Genomic DNA, 22,756 nt, shown 5'->3' with positions numbered 1-22,756 from the left:
TGTAATATGCATCACATCCAGTAGTCTTTACTGAAAGGACTTTATAGAATCTAATAGAATATACTTCTAACTTCAAAAATAACTTCATATGCCTGATTACAATGATTAAATAGGGCTATCTTGGATTTTAGATCGGTGAACTACATAACTTCAAGTTTCACAAATGTAAGGAATTGCATGTTTAAAAACATTTAATGGATTTAACAGACAAACCTAAACATGACTGCCTTCAGTGCATAACCCTCACACGTTGTTGAACCATCTCTTACATTTTGATTTCTGGTTGAGTCAGAAAACTGGGCTCTAAAACCTGGATTCTTCTATTGTTTACTGATTTGCTCTTACAAGCTGCTTTTTTTTTTTTGTAAGCCAGTAGTGAGTTGTTTATTGTTGCATAATTTTTAGGTTTTTTGCAAAAGTTCATTTTAAGTATATGTTGTTTTGTGTAATTTCTCCATCAACCTTTTTCTTGGAAACTGTACCTGGATGTCCTCTGTTGGAGACTATTGTGATCCAAACTGTTCATCTTTCTTGCGTGTATAAAAGACAGGTTTCTCTTTCTCAGTAGCTTAAGATATTTGGCATTGTTCTGAGGATGTTTCAGAAACTCCTACCTTTGCATCCTTAAATTGAATAACCAAAAGGAGGGAAAAAAATAGGAAAAAATGCACCTTTTAATGTATAAAATGAATACTGCTTCAGTTTGTATTTTTTTTTCACAACAAGTCCAAGAAATGGATTTGGAAAAAAATGTTCCTTTCAACTGTAGAAATTTAATAGGGATGTTCTCTTTGAAAAGGAAGAATAGGGCTCTGAAAGAATTAAAATATTTGTTTGGCTGGAAAATATAATATGATCTAAGACTAATAGTAACTTTTTTTTTTCTCAGTAAAATATCAGGATTCATAAACACACCCTTTTCATTCTGGTTTTAGTGCCTATAACAGAATTTCTGTCTTCCCTTCAAGATGTGTATTCTGTAGGCAGGACATGTCTGTCAGTCTTGCTTTTGCTGCATCTATGACTGAGAATTTGGAAGCACTGTGAACCACAGATAATGGAACAACTTGTCACTGCTACACAAATAAAAGTGGGATGTAAATTGGGATATTTTTGGTTGATTACACTTTGGTGAGTCATCCTGAGATAAAAAGAATATTGACCTTGGGAATGAAACTACTTGTTAATACTTGGCATTCATGAGGTTATATATGCTTATGGCTTTTTATTATTTAAGGACAAATTCTCCACCATTAGAAAACTTATGAAGAAATGATTTTAGTAAATCTTGGTGCATTAACGTCTAGGACAGATTCTTATCTTGTTAGATTGACAACTGTGTTATCAAACTGACAAATAGTAAATGTGTATTCTACCCTACAAGCTTTGAAATTACTGTCTAAGGGTGGAATTTGCATTATTTTCATTGCATTGATTTACTAGTGAGAGCCGAAGGTTAATAACTTCCAACTGAGTCAATGGTTTCAAAACTTTGCAAAGGTATTAACTCATTTCCTGAAGGTTACACACCTTGAGTTGCAGAAATCAGTTGCAGAACCAGAAATGCCACCTTGCTACAGAGTTTGGCCAGTATTCTAGCCACAAAACAGTATCACCTACTGCCTATTGAATTAGTAGCAAATATTCAGACTTTTTGTGTTCTTCTGAGACAAATCTTTTAGCGTTAAATGTCCTTGCAATAGAAAGTGAGTTTGGAAGACTAGAGTTCATTATTGCATTGAGTTCTATGTAAATGCTGTCTAAGAATATTGTAATTTTTTTGCAAGTTCAGAATATTTATTAGCCTGTATAAACATCTCTATTTCCTTGAAATTTGGGTTTGTGCAGAAAACTGAGTAATATCCTTCTGCCCGGTCCTATGGGTTGTATTCTTTCCCAGAAAATGGCATCTCTGTGGTTTGAGAGTGAAATTAGCTCCATTAACTCTAGAACTCTACCAGTCTCAAAGACTTCGTTGTGAAATGGAATACAGAAAAATGATCAATGAGAAACAGCCAGAGAGGGGCTACTTAGCTGGCTTGGAGTGTAAAGTCAACATGGAGTTGTTCCTTGGGGAGGGTTGAAAGTCTGTTCCAAAATGGGATTGCAGCCTTGAAAATGAAGTTTGACGGTTGATAATATTTTTTCAGTTTCCAGTCAAAATTCTCAGATTCTGTGTGAAGTCCATGGTACGGGCCTTTAAGGCTTGCTGTGTCTGTGGTTACTACCTTGGTACGTGTTTTCTGTAATGTCTTGGAGGAACACAAAACTGTGCTGTTTCTCTTTCAGGTCTAAAATCCTGGTTGTGGTCTTCCTGAACAGTTGTTAATTAATACTAGCGGTTCTTGATGTGGGCTCTGTTAATTCTGTTGATGTACAGTTTCACCTTCTGTGGTGTATCAGTAGTCTAAGCCATTTATGCTTATAGTGGTCCCTATTGTGAGCACTTGCACATGGAGAGATGATGAGCAGAGTAAGATATTATTCATATGTAGCTTTTCTAAATAGGGCATCTAAAGTCATATCTTGATTAAATAATCAAGAAAAATCCATTCTTAGAGGGAGACTCAACTATGCTGCTATGATCTTTAAAAATGTACACACATGATGTAGCTTTGTTTTTGAAGCAAAGTGAATTTTTCTCTTCCTTCATGAAGTACTGCAATAATTGAAATGGAGTATTTGCTGCAATTGAACTTACTACTTGGATATTTTTGCATTTGTAGTAATTTCTAATAGAATGTTGCATAAATAATTTTTACTTATATGTTGGCAGGTAATAAAAATATCTGCTGTGATAACTTATTTACAGAGGAAAGGTTTGTTAACTGGCTTTAATGGATGGAAGAGCAGGGGAAACAGCTGCCAGGTTTCCAAATTCATTCTTTTTTGTGCTGAGGATACTTTCTTGGGGGACTGTAGTCATACTAGCCACCTGTAATAACTTCATGTTTATAGAATGTGATGGCAATAAGAGGGTTTAAAGCCTTTGCCAGTTTTATATAGGTATGGAAAGAGTCTCCAGTTACAAATAAGTATAATAGAACTATTTGCAAAAACTGTTAGCTAAGTGATGAGGTCATGTGGCTAAGCACTCACAACCCTGAACGTTGTAAAACTAAATAGTGAGCTTAATTCTGCTCCCATGTCTGTCTGCATTAATGCAGCATTGACTCGATCACACATTCCTCATCTGTTATATGCACGGACACTTAGAAAAGCTGTTTCGGGAAATTGCAGATCCCCTTAAACAACTGAAAAGCTGTCTGGATAGGAGCAATTTCAGATTCTGTGTATTTCTGAGTGACTGCAAGTAAACAAAGGCAAAAGTAAAATTCATTCTGGTTTTGCCTGGACCTGCACCTGGATACATTATGAAATGACCATAATTCTATCATGTTGCATTTAAAAGACCAATCAACCAACCAGCCAAAAAACTTAAACTTAGCCAGACATATTACAAAATAAGTACGTATCTCACTTAAGAGTTTGGGACTCAGGCATATTAAATAATACAATAAAGGAAGAAAACTCTGACTGTTATTAATATTTTTGAAAGTAATAAAGGTGGACTTTAATAGAAAATGTTAACTAGTTAGTTCTGTTTGTGTATAATATATCTGGTTGCTTCTCCTCAGTCTTGATCTCTTGTTGTTGGGTGGGCAATCTCAGTGAGTCAGTTCTGCTTGTTGAAGGACTCACAACCCCCCAGCCCCCTCCTTCATGGAACATTGCCCACAACAAAAAGTTCAATTAATTAAATATGAATAAACTTTGAAACTTTGGTGTATTTTACAGCAGAATTTGAAGTAATTGTTGTTATAGTTATGACTACTGCACATTCTCCCTAGAAAAGGGAATGCTTTAAAGAGTTTGGCTTAGAAAAAGTTGGGAAACAGTCCTGTGTTTGCTTGGTATTGTTTATTTAATTTTCCCTTTTTCTATAATATTATTTACGCTTCAAATATATCAGCAACAGATAAAAGAGAAAAATAATTTGCAAGCTGTTTGGCTTCTGTGGCTTAAGAATTGCTGCAAAATTTGTAAGATTTCATTTAGAGTTTGAATAGAGATACTCAAAGCATTCCAAGTGAAATTTGATTTGGGTTTCATTAATTGATATTAGTTTAGCTTCTAAATTTCCATCTGGGCAGTGACACTCATAGAGGATGTTTAGTAATTTTTTTAATGTATCGAGGAGTAGCAAATAATGCAACCCTAATGGTAATATGAAATCAAGTTCTTTGTTCAGTTGTTGTAAGCTTTGACTTTTCAAAGGGAAGAAAAATGGGGTTTTATGTTTTCTTTAAAACATAAAATATGATTGCATTCTGACACCGAAGAAAAGATGAGCCTGTCCCTGGTGCGACCTGCGTGGTCATGGACAACTTCTCATTCTATTTATATTTGAATCTATGATTTCATTGCCTAATTATTGTAGAAATTCTTCAGTTTATAGGACATCACAGTGTAGAAATCTTTTTGTGAAATTCCTTTTTTATCTAGGTGTTTGTATGTTTTTAAAGTATTTTTTGATTTTTCTTGTTATAATCTTTTGCAGATGGAGACCGAAACAATTTTTAAAACCAGAATTTATGAGGATCCTACGGAATTCAGTAGAGGATGCATATAAGCGCCTTATACATCCTCTTCTCTGTAGAGAATTCAGGTAAGCCCAGAATAAATCTGTACTTTCATATTATGAATTTTTTAAAAATTCCCTGGCTAACAGTTTGCTAGATTATCTTTTATCCATTTGAAAATATCAGCATGTTTTTAATCCTCAGTGCTTACGGAAGAAATGAACTACGTAGTCTTGGTTCTGTAGATTTAATTTGTGACTCTATGCAGTTTAGGCTACAGTAGAGAAATGATGTTTCTGTGAAGACATTTTATGTGTTTACCTACTTGTTACTTGTACATTTATCTAATAAAGTTACTCTATTACCATAATAGTTTTATCTTATTCTTTATTATCATAAACCATTATGACGCTGATTTTTCCCATCATCTTTTCATATCACAGCAACAGTACTGTCTGTGACATTGTTCTGCTCCTGCTCTTTTACCTGTTTGAAAGAAATCAGCAAAGTATTGTTGTGGTTGGAAGTGTCCTTCATGTTTGCCAGCTGCACTTTGTGGTAAACTAATTAGTCATAGTCTTAGTCTGATACCATTTTATGGGTATTGTGATGCCTCTAGAGACATCAGTAAACTTACTTCTGGTGATACTGTAGTAATGATGTCATCAGGCAAAATGTCACTTGTTAAAATCTGTAATATTGTTCTAAATTTAAAGAGAACTTAAAACTCAGTATTGAAGTAACATGAATTAAATAGGGCATTTTTTCGTGTAGTATAGGAAGTGAAAAATCTTTAATATGTCATAGTCTACATTCTAGAAACATTATCTTCTAATGGCTAACTACTTATGGTGTGATTCTTCTCATCAATACAGGAGAACCTCTTCAAAGTGTAACATGTTTCATTCTGGTGAGGCTTTCTGATATGTGACCTAGATGTTAATGCCTGCTTTAAGGTTGTTCAAAATTAAGTTTATCAAAGACACTCTGTTTCTTGGACCAGAAATGTTGAAATTACTTGTATCAAAATGACATATGTGGGCTATTCAGTATCTAAAATCTGCAATCACATTGTGAAATACAGTTCTTCTGTACTTTCCTGGCTGTGCTTTTATGTTTCTGTTCAAATTGGAATTGTTTTCCTGACACTTCCTTTCATGAACATCATTCCCTGAATGTTCTATGTTCTAACCATCTGAAAAGAACTGTCAGCTCAAGTTTTTAACAGCAGATATTTCTAACGGCTTTTGGGTTTCTTCACTACAGTACGTTGTGTTTGTTCATTGCTTTGCAAGCAAGATTGCTTCACCTCTTTTGATTAGTGAGCCTGCTTTTTTGCTAATGAGAGTTGCACAGATTTCTAAAAGCGCTGAGTTCACTTTTTTTTGTGTGATCACAGTACATGTAGCTACTCTAGTGGAGGCACTGTGTCTATTATTTGGCCAAAATGAGGAACAGCTCATGATGGAGGATCCAGCTGTTGGCTTCTGTCACATGGCAGTGAAAGTAGTTGTCATTCCTAGCCATCTCTACAATCAAACTTTAAAATAAAGAAAAAATACTTACTTTTTAGTGGAGTTTGGTTTTAAGATAGCTAAACAAACTGACATAAGGATACTTCAAGACTCTTTTTTTGTATTTTTGTTCTGTGGTTTGAACCACAGGATTGTTGTGGCCTGTGTTGTGTATAAAACTTGGAGGGCTGTTGCAGCAGTAGGTGGCTGAAGGTTTTCTGTTCTCTTAATCAAAAAGAAAAAAAAAGCTCCCTTCCCTACTACTTTTACTAGATGTAGCTCACACGTAATAAATGCAAAGAATATGAGGCTTGCTGCCTATTCCTAAGTGGATGTCTGCTTAGATTTTACTCTTTGTGATAATTTTGCATGATTGGTGGTGTTTGGGTAGGAAAAGCTGAGGCATCTCCTGTAGAGAGGAACACAAAGCACCTGACAGTAGTATTCCTGGTTCCTGACCACTTAACTCTTATCCTTCTTTTATTCTCTTTTTGCACACACCAGGAGCTGTTTTTCAGGACTCTTGCGAAGGACTGCTAAAGTATTCAATGCCTCCTTTTAGTATTAATATTTCCAACCCACCCCCTGCTGTTCTTCTTTCTTTTTTATTATCATTAAATGTTGGAACATAAAGTTTCCAAGAGTGTATTGAAATTGCTGGTGCTTCTAGTGATCAGAAGAATGCAACTTGCCAGCAAGACGGTTACCTTATTTATTGTTTAATTTCCTTTCTTCCATTCTGTCAGATATCATCATTTCTTGTATCTGTTATAATAATGTCCAATGTTGCTTTTGGCTCTTTGAAATAGATTTTACCATGTTACAGTACTGCATGGAATGATTCCGTCAGGGTTCCGTGCAAGTGATGTGGCATGGACTTATTTTTTTAATGGATAATCCTTTCATAATTTTCCATGCTTTCTTGCAGAGAGTCCTTTCTCTCCCCTGTCTTCAGGGACACAAACATTTCTCTGTATATCTTGTTTCACACCTGAAGCTAGTTTGCAGATATTTTTCCACAGAAAGGATTACATCTCAGACTGTATATGGAAGTGGGGAATTTTGAATCTCAATTTAAAAACCGAATCTTATAACACTGAATAGAGAAACTAGTAGGTCATGATTGGGGTTATTTGCATTTATTACAGTATACCTGTTAGTGATACACAGTCTGAATGCTTTGTAGAATTTAAGGTAGGGGCTTAAAATCCTGACTTGATTGATATTTTCTCATAAAGTAGCAACTGCAGCATTCTGAGATGTATTTATTTGAAGGTTTTTTTGGATTTCTTCCCCCCAAAATAACCGTTTCTCTAGTGCTTATAGAGGAGGACTGCTCTCTGCCTTATATCTCTGTCATATTAATGAGAATCGTCGCAAATTGGAAAAACATGAAGCTGGGCATCTTGCCATTTGGATGGAGCCAGTAATGCACTGAAAAAGAGAAAGATGTTAGATTGTCTGAGTTAGCTTCATTTTTTTTTCCCCCAAAGGATCAAATGATTATCCCAAACATGAAATTAAGGGCCAGTACTTGGGACAATAGATCATGTAATTGATACAAGTGTTGAGTGAGAGAGAGTTAGAGAGAAAAGAGAAGTCTATGCTCAAAATTAAAAAATACAGGATATTATGTAATAGAAAGGACATTCCCCCACGCACCTGGCAATTTCAGTAACATTTCCTGTTACTATAAAAGTTTCTGTATATCCATGCCAATTTTAAACATGATTTCCATAAGGCACACGTAACTAATAGCATGTGTTTAGGGGTAATTTTAATTTCTGCACAAGTCTCCCTTCACAGGTGGACTGATAGGAATTTGCAGCATGGGAGGACTTGGCCTTGTGGGCAACTGTAACCCTTTATCTCTAGGATAGATGGAAAGGTAGAACTTGGCCTCTCTTTGTACAAAGCCTCCCATCCAAGGGGGCCTCCAGTCCAACCTTCCCTGTTTTCAAGCCACTTTTAACCTTCATTTGTATGTATGGGTAACTAGTTGAATCTTTGTTACTTGTGTATATAGAAGATCCGTACTGCTGCTGCGAGGCTTAGGTATTTGCTTTTGTTTTCTCTGGTTTCTCATGAATAGCATCTAATTGTTGTGTCCCTGGACTCTCCCTGGAAAAAGCTCATTCTGTGGTTTAGGTTATTTTTTCTAATTTTTTAAGAACAGGAGAAGGATGCTGTAAGAGTGAATGATCAGGAAATGAAATGGCAACTGAAATTCAGTGGAATGAGTGTAAATGGATGCTTGCAAGGAGAAGTAGTTACTTCTCATACATAAAACTAGCAGGTCTGAGCTGTCCTGCCGCAGAAGAGATGCTTTGGTGCTGTGGAAAGCAGCTCCACATAAATGTCAAGTGCTCAGAAGATAAGATTATTTAGTTAAGGAATAAAGACAAAACAAAGACTCCTTGATTTAGTTGGCCTTTATTTGGAATATTATTGGCTATTTTGGTCCACTCACCAAAAAGTAGGAAAACAATTCACTGGAACTGTAAAAGGCCCAGTGAAGGGGAATGAAGTGTGAAATAATTTCTCTGTGAAGAAAAATTAACTACACTAGGACTCTTCAACTTGGGAGAGAAAGGGCTTAAAGATGAATGGCGTGTGAAGAGTGGCACAAGGTTTCTAGGGATAAATTTTTGCTATCTTCCAGTTAAAGGCCTAGGGGGACATAATAAGAATCGCCTTCCAACCAAAAAGTGGCAGCTATTTACACAGCTTGCGATGGACCTGCAGAACTCGCTGCCAACAGACTTGGAGAAAGAATACTGAGATAGAGGGACAACTTACCTGAACTGGTGCAATATGCAGAGTGTCCACTCTTTGTTGAGGGCACATTTGAATTTCTAAGGAGTCTTGTAATGCCTGCATACCCTTCACCATCTCACTTTGAATTGTATCTGAGTTAGTCTCGTATACCTGATCCAGAAACAAAAACCATGGGGATGTAAGGGAGCCTCTTGCTGTAGCAACTTACCTAGGGAATGTTCAATCAGTTAGGTGTGAAAGAGAATCTGGACCTCTCTCTAGACTACTTTCAAAGAGAGACGATGATTACTCTTTCTTTCTGTACCACTGTGGGATGAGACAGGGCTGAGCTGGTTGTTTGGTTGGATCCTGGGCAAATTCAAGTCAGGCTGTTAAGTTCTTCCACATCCGAAAACTGTTCAGAACAACTTCATATTACATCATGTCAAATAGCCTTTATGAGGGTTGTCTTTGAACTATTTGTAGCTTGCTTGTGTCACGCATTGATTGACCTACACAACTTGAGTAATTTTCCCTGCCCCATTCTTAAAGGATCAGCTAACTTGAACACAGTTTTTTTTCCTTCAGTAAAAATAAACCCAGATATTACTTTTTTCAGTGATGGGTAAAAAGAAAAGGGAAAATAAGGGCATTGGCTACCCTTTGAAGTTATGTGAAGGCTTTACTGGATTTCTTTTGATTCCCTAATTATTGTCATTATCGATAATGTAATGCAGCTGAAAATGGCAATGAATACCTGCAAAAGAAAAAAAATCAGCTAGGTGATGAATATTTGTGTCCCCATGACTTTTTCAGTTTTCCTTTTTTATATAACATGCAATACCATGACAAAAATACTTGTCCTTATCAGTCATTGTCCTGCTGGCCACATCTGACAAATAAGACGTTGTCTATCTTGTACACCTTCAGTCAACAAGAGTGACTTTTTTCTCATAACACTCTACTATAAGTGTTCATGCTTAAAGTCATCAAAGTCAAACCTTGCTGCACTCACTTCTTTTTGTTAAAGAACATAACCTGGAAAAGAAAATTAGGAAACATGAAACATCGTGGCCCCATCAGCTTTCTAATTTGGTTCTGAGGAAGCAGAATATCCTCCTAGAAAACGCTCAAGTCTACATGCTTCTGTGATGACTGTTAAATAATGTAATTCATAGACAAAATTAAATACCTCATGAGTCGTGGTGTGTTAGCAATTAATTGGAGGTACCCTTCCAGTTTCTCTCTAGTACCTCTCAGTGTAAACCATCATCCTTTCTTTTGCTGGGTAGTGATTTTTCTCCAGAACTGTGATATTATGATGAATTTGATCCATGCCTTCTTCAAATCCACTTTTCTTTACAATTAGGTATCAACTTTGATAGGAAACTGTTCTTTGCTCAAAATTCTGAGTTGGTGTTTGAATGTTAGTTGGTATGTGTCTTGTAAGTGTTTCTATTATACACTTTATATTCACTGTTTCTTGTGACAAAAATAAGGTTATCATAAAGCTGATTCTTTTTTAAAAAGGTGTGAATAACTTGAAGTTTAATATTTAATTAAAGATGATGGAAACATGATTGGAAAAAGCCTTGCAACTTTGGAACAATTCATAAGTGCATTTGAAAACTAATTGAAGGGAAATTTTTGTGTTTTGTTTTTTTTCCATCCTTCTAAGATCCAAGTTGACATCTGATGCAGAGAAGGAGTCCGTGATGATGTTTGGGAGAAATCTCCGACAATTGCTTCTGACCAGCCCTGTGAGGGGTCGTACTTTGATGGGAGTAGATCCTGGCTACAAACATGGCTGCAAGTTGGCGATTATTTCACCAACCAGTAAGTTTCAATTCTAGACATTTTTGAGAGGACTGATAAAAATATATTCATTTAGAGTAAAGGATAGTTTCAAAACCAGCTTTTTTATCAGGTTGATTTTAGTTTTTTGTGAAGTTTTTAGTGTCTTCCACATGTTCTGTCATGTAAATTCCATTCTTCAGCTAGGTTAAGGTCAAGTTTCTGCCACCTGTATTCCAGTGACTTCTTTGGTGTTATAACTCCTCTCTAAAATATAATTTAAAGTGCCTTCTGCTTTCCTGAATACAGGTTCAAATAATTGTGCCCCGGATAGTCAGCAAAGAGAACACCTAGCATTTTTATTGTTCGCCAAAGAATTTGAATTTGAATACTTTCTATAACATTGCTTTTTTCATGGGCAGTATCTTAGACATGTGGACACTTTTATCAGCCCTTTTTTGTTTAGTACTATGTGTGTTAATGTGAGAAGTCAGAAACGCTGTATTTGCAAAACTTCTTCGTTCAGGTATAGAACAGAGCCTTTCTAGTTCATCCTAGTCTAATCAGGGGATACATACCTCTTTAGGCCCATGCAAAAATGGTTTGTTTTCATTTTATTATGTTTTTGCTTTTTGTCTGGGAATATATTCACCCAGGATGGGTGGAGGGAAAGATGTGTTCTAGAAACTTTAAAATGCAATAAAGGTAGGATAATGGTTATTAGCTTTCATTGCACTGTAAGGTCTCAGTGCCAGTTAATCCAGATCTTTCCAAATGTGATAGATGAGATGATGGCAAGAGCTGGCACTGGAGTTCCAGAGCTCCTAGACTGCAAGTCCTGAAACTTTCTAATTTTCATCTCTCTTTACTTGATCTGTAAAATGTATTACACTAGAGCAATAAATATTTTATAGTAAACTGCTGGTTCTCTCTTTGATAATATAATACATTTTATTTCCTAATATGACTAGATGCTCATCATTTGTTATGTGGATATGTCCACAGGGAACTAGAAAATGTATTAACCTGTTTTGCTTTGCTAGCCAAAGCCGCCTTATCCTCTGCCCACCATACATTTCTTATAATTGAATACAAAAATCAAAGGGAAAGATGGCTTATTAAGAAGCTTTCTTTGTGAATCATCAAATTAACTTCAGTAGTTCTACAGGATATTGCTTTTGGACCTTTGTGGGTTTTATCAAATGACTTCGTCTTTCATTATTCTAGGTCAGATACTCCACACTGATGTAGTTTACTTGCATTCTGGTCAAGGATTTCGTGAAGCTGAGAAGATAAAGAAGCTTCTGCTACAGTACAGGTATGCCAAAGAAACTTACACTTACTGCTCTTTCCAAACAAAATGAGTGTCTTCACTGTCCAAATACCTGGTTTTGGGTGGAATAAGAATTCTGCTGATATAATGAAATTATTCTTTTTTTTATCTAGTTCAGAGCTTGTTTTTTCTTTTAGTCTATGTTCATGCTTTTACACTCTGTATATGTTAACCATATGAAATCAAGCCATGGCTATGCGTAAGGCTGCATGCTATGAATGTATCCCCAAAAAACTCTGTCAGTCCATTTATTTTTAGGAATAGAAATTAACATTCAGCTAAGGAATAAGTTTAGCCTTATTCTTACAACCCCCACAACCCCCAAACCACTCATCCATCTTTTCCTGTTCCAAAAGCCACATTTAGTTTTTGGAAGACTTTTATTAAGCAAAGGAAATCCTGCACAGGTAGGTCTCCAGATGGAATTGCAAACAGGGGTAGTGTGATTAAAAGTTTATTGTGTCCAACTGTTTTGGGATCCCTGTGGACAGACATCTGGTCTACTGAGTCAGCTGCTAAGCTGCCACAGCATACAGTCCAGTTTGTCTTTAAGCATTAGATTGGTTTTAAGCAAGGTGATTTGATGGCTGATGGGTTGTGGTGAGGGCAGTCAGAAGGAGTGACCTTGCAAGCTATTGCAACTACAGTATTCCCATAAAGGAATTAAGATGATGATTGCTTGGGCTGCTACCCTTTTTCATGACTCATACCGGATGAGGGAAATATGAGATGAAAGTGTCTGAGGACTCTAAATAATACTCCATTTATTAATATGAAGTATCATTTTTGGATCTTCTGCATATGTTACCCTGTACAATTCCATTACAAATGAGTGAAAATTTTGACTCCTCCCATGAACTGCCATACTGAAAACCTGTTAAACACAGCATGATATTACTAGGAATATGTTCTCATTACCTCTGGGTCTTGTGTTACCTAAAATAGGATGTATTGGCCATTGTTGTGGATGGAATACTATATATGAAAAAGTTTAAAAGAATGTTTAAGAATAATTTTCCTTTTTTTTTTTTTTACCCCACACAAAGCTGTAGCACTGTCGTGATTGGCAATGGCACGGCCTGCAGAGAAACAGAAGCTTACTTTGCTGACTTAATTATGAAGAAATATTTTGCACCACTGGATGTTGTTTACTGGTAAGATCCCTTTACTGGGATATTAATTTGTCCTACATATTTTAAGAGGTCATTTTAAATGTAATTTGTTTAAGTATTTCTTTTTGTTACTTTGTTTGTATTTGAGTCAAGCCTGTCCCAACCTTCTAGCCAAAGAAAAATGGCTGTAGTTCTTTGAAGCATGAGAGTAGGTCTCCTGAGTCAGTAAGAGAGACTCACTGAAGCATTTTATTTTCTCTTCCTGAGGTTTACTCCATTGTTATTATCGTTGTAACAAAGTATGTGAGAATAGCAGCACTAACAGCTAAGAACCGTTTGGCATTGTGTGTTTATTTCTTGATAAATGAGGTTTAAATGCGAATGATAAAGCTTCTGTTGTCTGACTACAGTATGGAATGCTTGCTAATCCTATGGCTATTAAATAGTCTGGAAATAAATATTGTGTTAATACCTAGTAGAGAGTAGTGAAGATATTTATCCTTTTCAACCTTCAAAGTTTATCCATTAGTTTGTTGAATTTGAACTAAAGTATTCTTCTATTGCTTTGAATGGAAACGGTATTATATTGCTTTCTTTTCTCCCATGCAGAACTGCTTTTATTTTTTATAATTCACACCTTTATTTTTTTTCTAAAGCAATTTCCGTGATTTACGTTGGATTATCTTTTGTGCTGACATTTAACAGCAGTGTTTGGTTGCCACTTCTGAACATACTGAAATGAGTTTTCTGTATTTTTAAAAAAGTTATGGCCCTTCTCTGTTCTAAGTGTTGTATACATTTAATGGTGTGCCTTTTCTTCATAAATTCGGAAGTGATCTTACAGATAGGGTTAACAAAATTATTCATACTAATTTATGATGTCATTTAATTGCACTTGTTCTTTGTTTCTAAGATTGGAAGTCCTTGCACAGCAAAATACAGCTCATTGCTGTGTGCAAGGTTTAGGGAATTACCAATTGTATTTGCATTTTAAATCTTTTTCCTCAAAGAACTAAAGGGGCTTGGCAGATGAGGCTGGATTGTTTTATAGTACTTTAAAACCAAAATCCTAATCAACTTAAGTTGTCATTCAGAAAGGTGGCTGATGGAGAGGTGCTACGGACTTTGACTTCTTTGGCATATAAAGCTTTTAATGTAATATTGCTTAATTTTTTTTTGTTGGAAATGGACAATAGGGCCAGGAATGATTATAAAACAATAAAAATCTGTTCATCTTTTTATGTCCAGTTCATCATATAGAGCTTGGAATCATGCATTTCCAGGAAAATAAGACAATAATAGAATATATAATTTCAGAAAGGTGTGTGCAATTGGTGCACACACAAATAATAGAGGTTAAAGATAACCAACTGAACACTTAATTGATTGCATGTATGCGTGGAACATGCTGAAATAGTCTCTCTACTGCTGAAGTCCTCTACAGTAATTCTAGAATTGTGAAGTTTTTCATTTGCTTCAGTATCCAACTCTAAAGAAACACTTGACTACAGTCTTAACTGAGAACAACATTTCACCTCGTTTTTTAGTTGTGTGGCAAGAATCAAATTAACGGATTCTCACTTTAAAACATTTTAGTTATATCAGTATGAAAGGATACCGAGAAGAGTTATTAAAAAATAATTTTCTTCATTTTGGTTTCTTCAGTTTGTCTCAGGAATGTTAGTGTTTTATTCGATAACTGGTTTGTCTTTTTTAGTGCTAATAAATATATGAGAAACACGCAATTAAAATTAAAAAATCCTCAGCAATGGTGAATACAAACTGCATATAGTTTTAATGAAGTTTTCCAAAGAGAAGACAAATCAGTAAAGACAGTAGTAGGAATTGAGGCATATGACATGATTTTTCATGTGGCTTTAAAACCTATCTGAACTCAGTTTGACAGTTTTTGATGTAAAGCAAATATTTTTCATTATTTTTGTAACTAACATGCTTTCAGATTGATACACCCAACCTAAATAACTACAGAAATTTTTTTTTTTTAGTGTAGTTTCCTTTTTAGAGCTGTGTTTATTGACTTAGATTAGGACTGGACTAGATCCAAGGACAGTCATATCTAGTCTTCAGGTTTTTTGTTACAAATCAGTTTTCGTTACAAGGTTCAATAAATATTCTTGATTATTTATGTTAGTTCTATTGTGAGTTCTTGCCAAAGATACATTGCATTATAACCAAAACAGATGTTCTGGTTTAGACAAGTGTATTTGTTTTAACAGGACCAGAAATGTAAATGAAACAACATTGTGTTCAACATTAACATGGCAGATGATGAACTCTTAGGATTTCATTGGCCTTTTTGGATTAAATGAAAATCTTGAAAAAAATATTTCAGGAATCTGTTTTTCTTTTATTGCTGTCAGTTTTAGGCATTTTGGAAATGAAAGCTATCTGGCAGGTGAACTATGCTAGAGCAGGACAAAATGAACAGTTCAATCTTCGTATTTGGCAAAAGTCAAATCACAATTTTCCTTTCAACCTCAATGGTTTTGTTGTCACAACACAAACATTCTTATTGGTCTCAGTTTTCTTGTGTGCTTGTTCCATTAATGCACACTCAGAATAACGTGTTTCAGCTCATATTTAAAAGAAAGTTTGATAACTTTCATGAATTGTAATCGTTTTCAGCAAGCAGCAAAGAATGCAACCAGGCAAGTGTATTTTTGTTGTTGTTGTTTAGATGGCTTGGTGTTAAATTTCTCTTCTACTTGGTTTTAAACTTGATACAAAATCCTTTTCTGCCACTTGCAGCAAAATCTTTTCTTGCTCTTAAGACTTAATAAGCAATGTAATTAATAATTTACTGCTGTTTAAGTTCAAACACTTCTGTACTGTGACAAATAGAGGAAAGTCTGTAATGTCTTGTAAAGTTCTCATTGGGTTTTCTTTAATGTTTAAATTGTCTGCTTTAGAATACTTAGAAATGTTCTGCTAAGGTAGAATAGGTCTGTTTTAATACCTTTTGAAGTTGGACCTTGGTGGCAAGAAATTGATTTAGAAATGTTTGTTCTACAGGATTTTAGGTCCGCTTGTATTTTATAGGTGTCTGCACATGCTTTAAATATCCTTTTCAATTTAAATGTGTGTTTTATGTTGTTGAATATCTACATTATGCTCTCTCAGCTTTAACAAATGCCACTTTCAAGTTCCATGCCTCTACATTTCTAATGTTACACTAGCTTAATTCCCATTACTTTTCTGCTTCATAGCACTCACAGTTTGAAAGGGACCTAACATTTGGGTTCACATTATGATAATTAGGTTTCAAAGCAGTGTGGGGGGATTAAGATGTCTGAAGTCTAGTTGCTGAATAAAGTTCAGAACTACTTGTAAAACTTGTTTGAGTGGTTAACAGAAGTGGTTTTATTTATTCAGCGCTCATGCAGCATTAATCCGTATTTCATCAGGTACCCACAGTGCTGTAACTCTAGATATGACCTTGGGACTTAATTTACCCCATCTCAGTTTTCCTTATTAATGTGCCTTGAAAGAGGTACATGAAAGATAGCCAACATCAAAGCTCCTTTTCAAATAAAGTGGTTGATATGAATCCTCTGGTATTTAACACTGTCTGTCAAATGTTTCAGCTGGTTTGCATCCTTTTACAAGCTATTGCTTGCTGCATTAATGCAGTTGTTTCAAGTCTGTTGAGAGTACAAAGGGGGTAGGGATATGTGAAACTATTCCTATTTCTTTTTGATTGTGTTTTCTTTAAGCTGTTATTTTTGTCTGTTAAGCTATATAACTCTACTGATAACACATTTATGTACGCTCACCTACACACCTTAGGTCATTAGATGTCTAATAGAGAAGGTGCAAGGTAGTTTAGAAAGTTTTGGCTGAAGGAATACATATTCAGCAGAAACAATGCACACATCTGAAATGTGCACTGAAGAACCTTTGTTCTGCTTTCATCTTTTTCAAGCTCTGGTGGAGTCATGAGATGTCCTAAATAGCAAAGAAATAGTTTGAGGAACAAACAGGTTTAAAATGTGTGTGAAGAAGGCATAGTCAATGAAAATATTTTAAGTGGTGTGGTGATATCTAGCCAAACTGTCTCCTGTCCCTTACTTAAAAGTTATGTTCTGTTTTGATTATTTACCACAGCTGAATGATCACACACATTTCAACTGAAAAATCATTTTCTGTATATTTATATTTAGGAGAGACAGTCCTGTAAGCTGGAACCTCACTTTGCATAGAGATGGCTTCCTCCTACTACTCTTGGTTATTCATAACTTTGGATAGTAATTCCTCTATTGTTTGGCACAACACGGACTGGAACAAGTGTCTGCATTTAAAATAATATCCAGTGTTTGTTCCTGATGTATCCACAGACTAGTATCTCTGTGCCAAACTCCTACTATATTCAAAAGGGGAAATTCAAGGCCATCTTTGATTTTGAAGCAAAGATTCCCCTCTGCCCCAACTGTAGAGGCCAATACCATCTCTAGCCGTGTTTTTCTGAAGGAGGGGAAGGAAACGAGTAAGCAGTGAAGTTGTGGTAGGGCAGGTGAAACAGGAGATAATAATTTCTGACTTGCACAGTGTGGGTTGGAAACTTTTTGAAGCAAATTGTATAAGTGATACGTTTGACAATTATGGAACTGTCCTTGATATTTCAGAGAAATAATTCATAGTTTTCAGGGTGAAAACAAGGACTAATTGGAAGTGTGTCAATGTAGTTAAAGAGATTATGAATTCCTTCAAGTTTAGAAAAAAAGTAAGATGTATATGGAGTCTAGACTTCAGCAATGTGAAGGCAGGGGTGCAGGAAGCAAATGTAATTAGCAAAAGGAATCTAAATCATCAGGAAGAAGTCCATTTTTCCAGAACACTGGGACACATCATTTGACTTGCATCCAGAGGAATCTGTGGGAAGATCTTGGGTGACGGAGGAAAGTTATTCGTGCAACTTCCCTTCTAAGAGAAAATCATAGTGACTGTAATATCAAGGAGTGATTTTAAAAGTTGTGTTTGCAATATGTAAATCTCTTCAGACCTTTAAGGGATACTAAACAAACAGAAGAAAGGGAGGTTTTTAGAACGGAAAGCCAGTACACATGTGACAACATGTTCAGGGGCAACTTTGCGTTCTCTTCAATTAGAAATGTAATGATCTCAAATATACTCTTGCAAATCAGATAATAAGAGTGAGAGATTGGTCACAATAATTCTTCCCTTCCTTTGTTTTCTCACACAGAAGCCATTTGTTATATATAGGATTGCAAAATAACTTCTCTATTTTCAATTTTATATATGTGCCCCACTAAGTAGTAATTTGTACAGACTGTTTTCTTGTAGACCTGTGTTATTTTCAGAAAAATAAAACATCTTTTTTTAAGATGATCAACTAGAAGTCAGCTGGTATTGTAGTACAACGGAAGTCAAATGAAGAGGGACAGCCATCCAAAAATATTTGTGAACACAGAACAAGAATATGTTGAAAAGTAAAAGGTTATTGAGAAAGACCAGAGAAAGAAGGTGAAATGAGCAAGTGCTACTGTTTCTGCATTGAGTGTGTCTATCAGTTCCTCTGGGGGCAGTTTTGAAATGTGTGTATTGCATGTGGTCTATCCATAGAGCAAGACTGGGACTTTGGTTCCTAAAACTCAATTAAGACAAAGTCAGATTTTGTCTTAATTTAAATGTTTAACATAGAACTACTAAAACTATACTGTGTTTGGGTGTGTTTGACTTCAGTAATAGAAGTCTCAAAAACTTTTATCACTTAACATTGTGTGCTGGTCAGTGTTTCCAAAGCAAACCCCTCTCCTAAGGGGTTTCTATGATGACAAAATTACTCTGACCTAAAGTCTTTTGTTCAAGGTTATTTCCAAAGCCTAGAAATAAAGAAGGTTTTAATAGATTTAAGGAAGATGATTAGGTCTGAAATGTTCTCGATTGCTCCAGTCAAAACTAGTTAATTTCCGTGTCTGATAGTTTTGAGGCGATGAGATACCTAACAGGCCAAAATTAAACTTTTTATTTCAGACTGAAGTAATTTAGATTATCATTTAAAGTGGCTATAACTTCTGAAGTTTTTCTGTGCCTTTTGGTCAATACCACAAGGTTTTTATCAGTTTAATAACATGGAAAGGTTTCCAGGAAGATCTTATTTAGTGGAATGAACATAAAACAAGATGATAGTGTAACAGGCCCACTTCTCCCAGAATTGCTGTTTTTATTTGGTCCAATATTCTTTTTTCTCAGAAGAGTCACCAAACTACTCTTCATTGCACTGGCTGTTGACTCATTCACATGATGTGTGGAGTATCAGTAATGAAACTGAGGAATGGAACTCTCAAATTGTTGTAAAAGGTTGTGCGTAGGTCTCTGCGCTGTGTGTGCCATCTTGTACTTCTTGGCAGGAGAAGGCCTGGAGCCTTTTTTTAAGAGGTACCTGAGTGGTTGCCAGGGTCTAGGGATGGCTCAAGGAATGCAAGAAGCTTGAGGAAGTGGGTAGCTGGTGGAGGAAGCAGTGCAGAAAGTATGAGAGTGCAGTCAGGGAGTAAGGGACAGGGTGCTTTGAAGATACTTCCTCTAGGGAGACACACTTGATATACAGTCTGTGGGAACTTTGTACAGCTTTGAGTGTTCCTTGTCTTTTCAGTGCAGCAGGTTACATCAAGAGAAAGTTCCCTCTTCTTTTCCCTAATCATTTGTGAGCATGAATGGATGGTGTACAGTCCAAGCTTAAAATTGAGGTTTGGATTTAAGCTGAAAAATGTAACTTAATACCGTGTTACTGTAACTCAGTGACCATTGAAGAAGGCTTGTTCCAAACTTGGTATTGATACTGATTTCAAACTGATTTCAGAAAACCTTATGTTTTCAGGTGAGCTGCTGCAGCGCCATTTTAAGAGCTTCCCAAATGAACACGTATGGTTCCGTGTCTTTGTATTTTAGGTGTTTGTTTTTTTTCTTTAAAGTAGCTTGTGTTTTCTCCTAGTGGAAATGGAATGTAATCAAATTTGGATGTTACCTGGTCAAATATACTGAAAGAGATTGATGGCTAAGCTGAGTGATGGTGGTTCTTTGTATTTTTGATTTGCAGATCATTGAAATTTGTTGGTGGCAGTGTAAAAATCACTCCAGGGACTGTAAGTCTAATTGCAGTGGGCTGGATTTTTCCATGTCCTTTGTGAACCCCTTGGAAGTAGCGTCTGAACCACACGTTGAAAACCACTGGGTTTGGACCTGGAAAATAACAAAAAGTAGAAAGTATTTAAAACAGGTGAAACCCTCCTTCTCATTTGTATTTGCTGAACTTTAATTATGGGAATTGAATTTTGGAAACTTGGAGTGTGGTTCTTGTTACCTGTATGTGCATTTTAAACTGCTGGTCTTTACCCATTGCCTGGATGCAATAGCATTGCTCAACACTAGTATGGTATTGCCATGCTAACAAAATCTTTGCCACTGGAAGTGAATGTAAATTAAAACCATCAAAATGGTAATTTATGATTTTTGTCAGTATTGCCTTTCTAAAATAAGTGATGCTTGTGGCATTTGTGATATTGCTCTATTACCCTTCTCGTACATAAAAACATATGTTTCTGATGTCTCTTGTGTTTTAGGTGACTGTGTCATGAAATTGATGTGGCAATTGGTAAATTTTCACTTGTAAAGATTAAGAAACTTCATTTAGGCTCCTCACTATGTAAAGAAGCTCTATCAGGAATTACTTGTGAAATCCTGTCAGGAGTTAATTTAAGTGTAAGCATACAAATATAGTGTGATTAATAGTGAGAGCATCCAGATTAAAATTATATAAATACAAGATGTATCCTCTGATTTGTGAGGTAGAGTGTTATTGCACAGTCAGAGCTGGTTGTATATTTGGATAGTGTTTTGTCTTCAAGTAGACATTCTGTAAGAACCTAATGGAGAAGTAAGCATTTTTCCATTAGTGTGAGTTTGCCTGTAATATGTTTTTACTTAAGTTGAGATTCTGCCAAACTTCATACCTATTCGTTTTTAAAGCCACATTTGCTGTTCTGCATTTCAGCTCTTACTGGTCTTCCTTTATTGTTGTGAGATGTGATATATGGATTTATTTATTTATTTAAAGTTACTGTGCTAGTATTGTTGATGCTGATAGCAGAAGCTTAGGTTAGACAGTTAGATTACATTCATCTGTCTAACATTCTACATTAGATACCTTAATTTCAGTGTCTTCTGTCAGAGAAGACACTACCTTTGGGATGAAATTTTTCATCCTAGATCTCTATTGCAGTGTACGTTGCATGTGTTTCTAAACACTAATTAGAAATGTTTAAGAAAATAAAGGAGGGAGTGTATGCATGAATTGTATCATTAGTGGGGAAAACTTTATTCTTTGAAGAACCAATACTGTTGAGATGTGGTAAAAATGGAAGTTTGTGGGCAGGTCCAAAGTTTGGATAGAAATCTCCCTCTGAAAGTATTTTCAGGTTGGTTTAGAGTGGTAAACCTCAGGAAATTGCCACTTGTAGATTTGCTAACAAGTTCCCCCAGTACCAGGAGAGCAACTGCTAAAAACCCTGATTTAAAAAGAAAAAAGCCAAAATGGTTTGGATTTTATGGAGATTTGTCGATTCAACATTAATGATCTCTAGATGTCTGATAGCCTGAGAATATTGCAGGTCTCTGAAAAGCAAATGCAACACGTCTAAAGCAAAGACTCTACTTTCCCTATGCAGTTAGCAAAAATTGTGGTTTCTATTCCAGATTTCAGGCTATTGGCTCTTAGAGGCTGTTGGCAGTGCAGGGGTGAGAGCTAACCATGTTGCACCTTCACTTGGAATAATTCTGTGTGATGCTGAAACTGGGGGTTATGCTTACCTGGGCTCATTTAACTTATCAACGAAGCGCGTGCCAGTCTTAAAACTCCATGAATGACATTGAAAGAAGCTACAGCAACAGGAGATACTTCTGCTGTTTTCAGGGCATGAGAGGCAGAGAATATAGATGTACTGTGTGTCTCCAAGGGACTTTGAGTAGGTTATTTCAGCTTGAAAAGGGATTAGATTTAGATCACTGCAGTGTCATACAGTTGTAACTGAAGGTACCTATTGAGGATAATTCCTTTCTATAGCTGGATCCCAGCAGTTTTGTCAATGATGAGTAAGTGGAGGGAAGGAGAAATGATCCGTTTGTCATGGTGAATGATACAGAAGCGAGGAAGAGTGCTTCTGAAAGGAGACATCAAAAGGCACAAGCTACATGAAGCACCTTCTTCAGTGCCAGGCCCTTGTGGCAGTAACAACTGGGAACAATGGGCAAGTGTAGGGGAGAGGGCAGAGAGAGAGTGATGCTGGCTTTCTTGTTCCTTTTTACTTTTGGGGAGAGATTTGTGTTGCTTTGGTGACTTCATGCATAGTTGTAGATGTAATCATGTCCATCTAGCATGTTAGTTATTTGCTTTCCTTCTAACACATAATGCTCCTGGAAGCAAATTTGTTGCTCCCATAGAAATAACGTTTTCACTTTAATCCTTTTTGCAACTGCAAGTAATACCACAGTTTTTCTAATTGGATCAAATTGTTTTATGTAGCAGTGAATGCTGTTCAAAGCTCAGTTGTCTGTGGATGTTTCTAAATAAAAAACCTGGAGGTGGGGCCAAAGATGTCTATCTGTATGCAGTTATAGTTATTGCTTATA

At 35.9% G+C, this 22,756-nt stretch overlaps 1 protein-coding gene across 4 annotated transcripts in view; it reads left to right on the top strand.

The window, feature by feature from the left end:
* The window catches only part of SRBD1 (S1 RNA binding domain 1), a 123,941-nt gene that overhangs the window by 22,575 nt on the left and 78,610 nt on the right, over nucleotides 1–22,756 (top strand). For all 4 annotated transcript variants that reach the window (XM_027641638.1, XM_027641639.1, XM_027641637.1 and 1 more), the window contains 4 exons: nucleotides 4,562–4,669; nucleotides 10,533–10,690; nucleotides 11,876–11,966; nucleotides 13,028–13,135. In XM_027641638.1, the coding sequence (XP_027497439.1) occupies nucleotides 4,562–4,669; nucleotides 10,533–10,690; nucleotides 11,876–11,966; nucleotides 13,028–13,135 (465 nt within the window). The remainder of the gene's footprint in view (nucleotides 1–4,561; nucleotides 4,670–10,532; nucleotides 10,691–11,875; nucleotides 11,967–13,027; nucleotides 13,136–22,756) is intronic.

Source organism: Corapipo altera, unplaced genomic scaffold (assembly GCF_003945725.1).
Source record: "Corapipo altera isolate COAL_440 unplaced genomic scaffold, ASM394572v1 48b, whole genome shotgun sequence".
NCBI lineage: Eukaryota > Metazoa > Chordata > Aves > Passeriformes > Pipridae > Corapipo > Corapipo altera.
The sequence above is the reverse complement of the archived record's forward strand: the minus strand, read 5'-3'. Positions and strand labels throughout refer to the sequence as shown.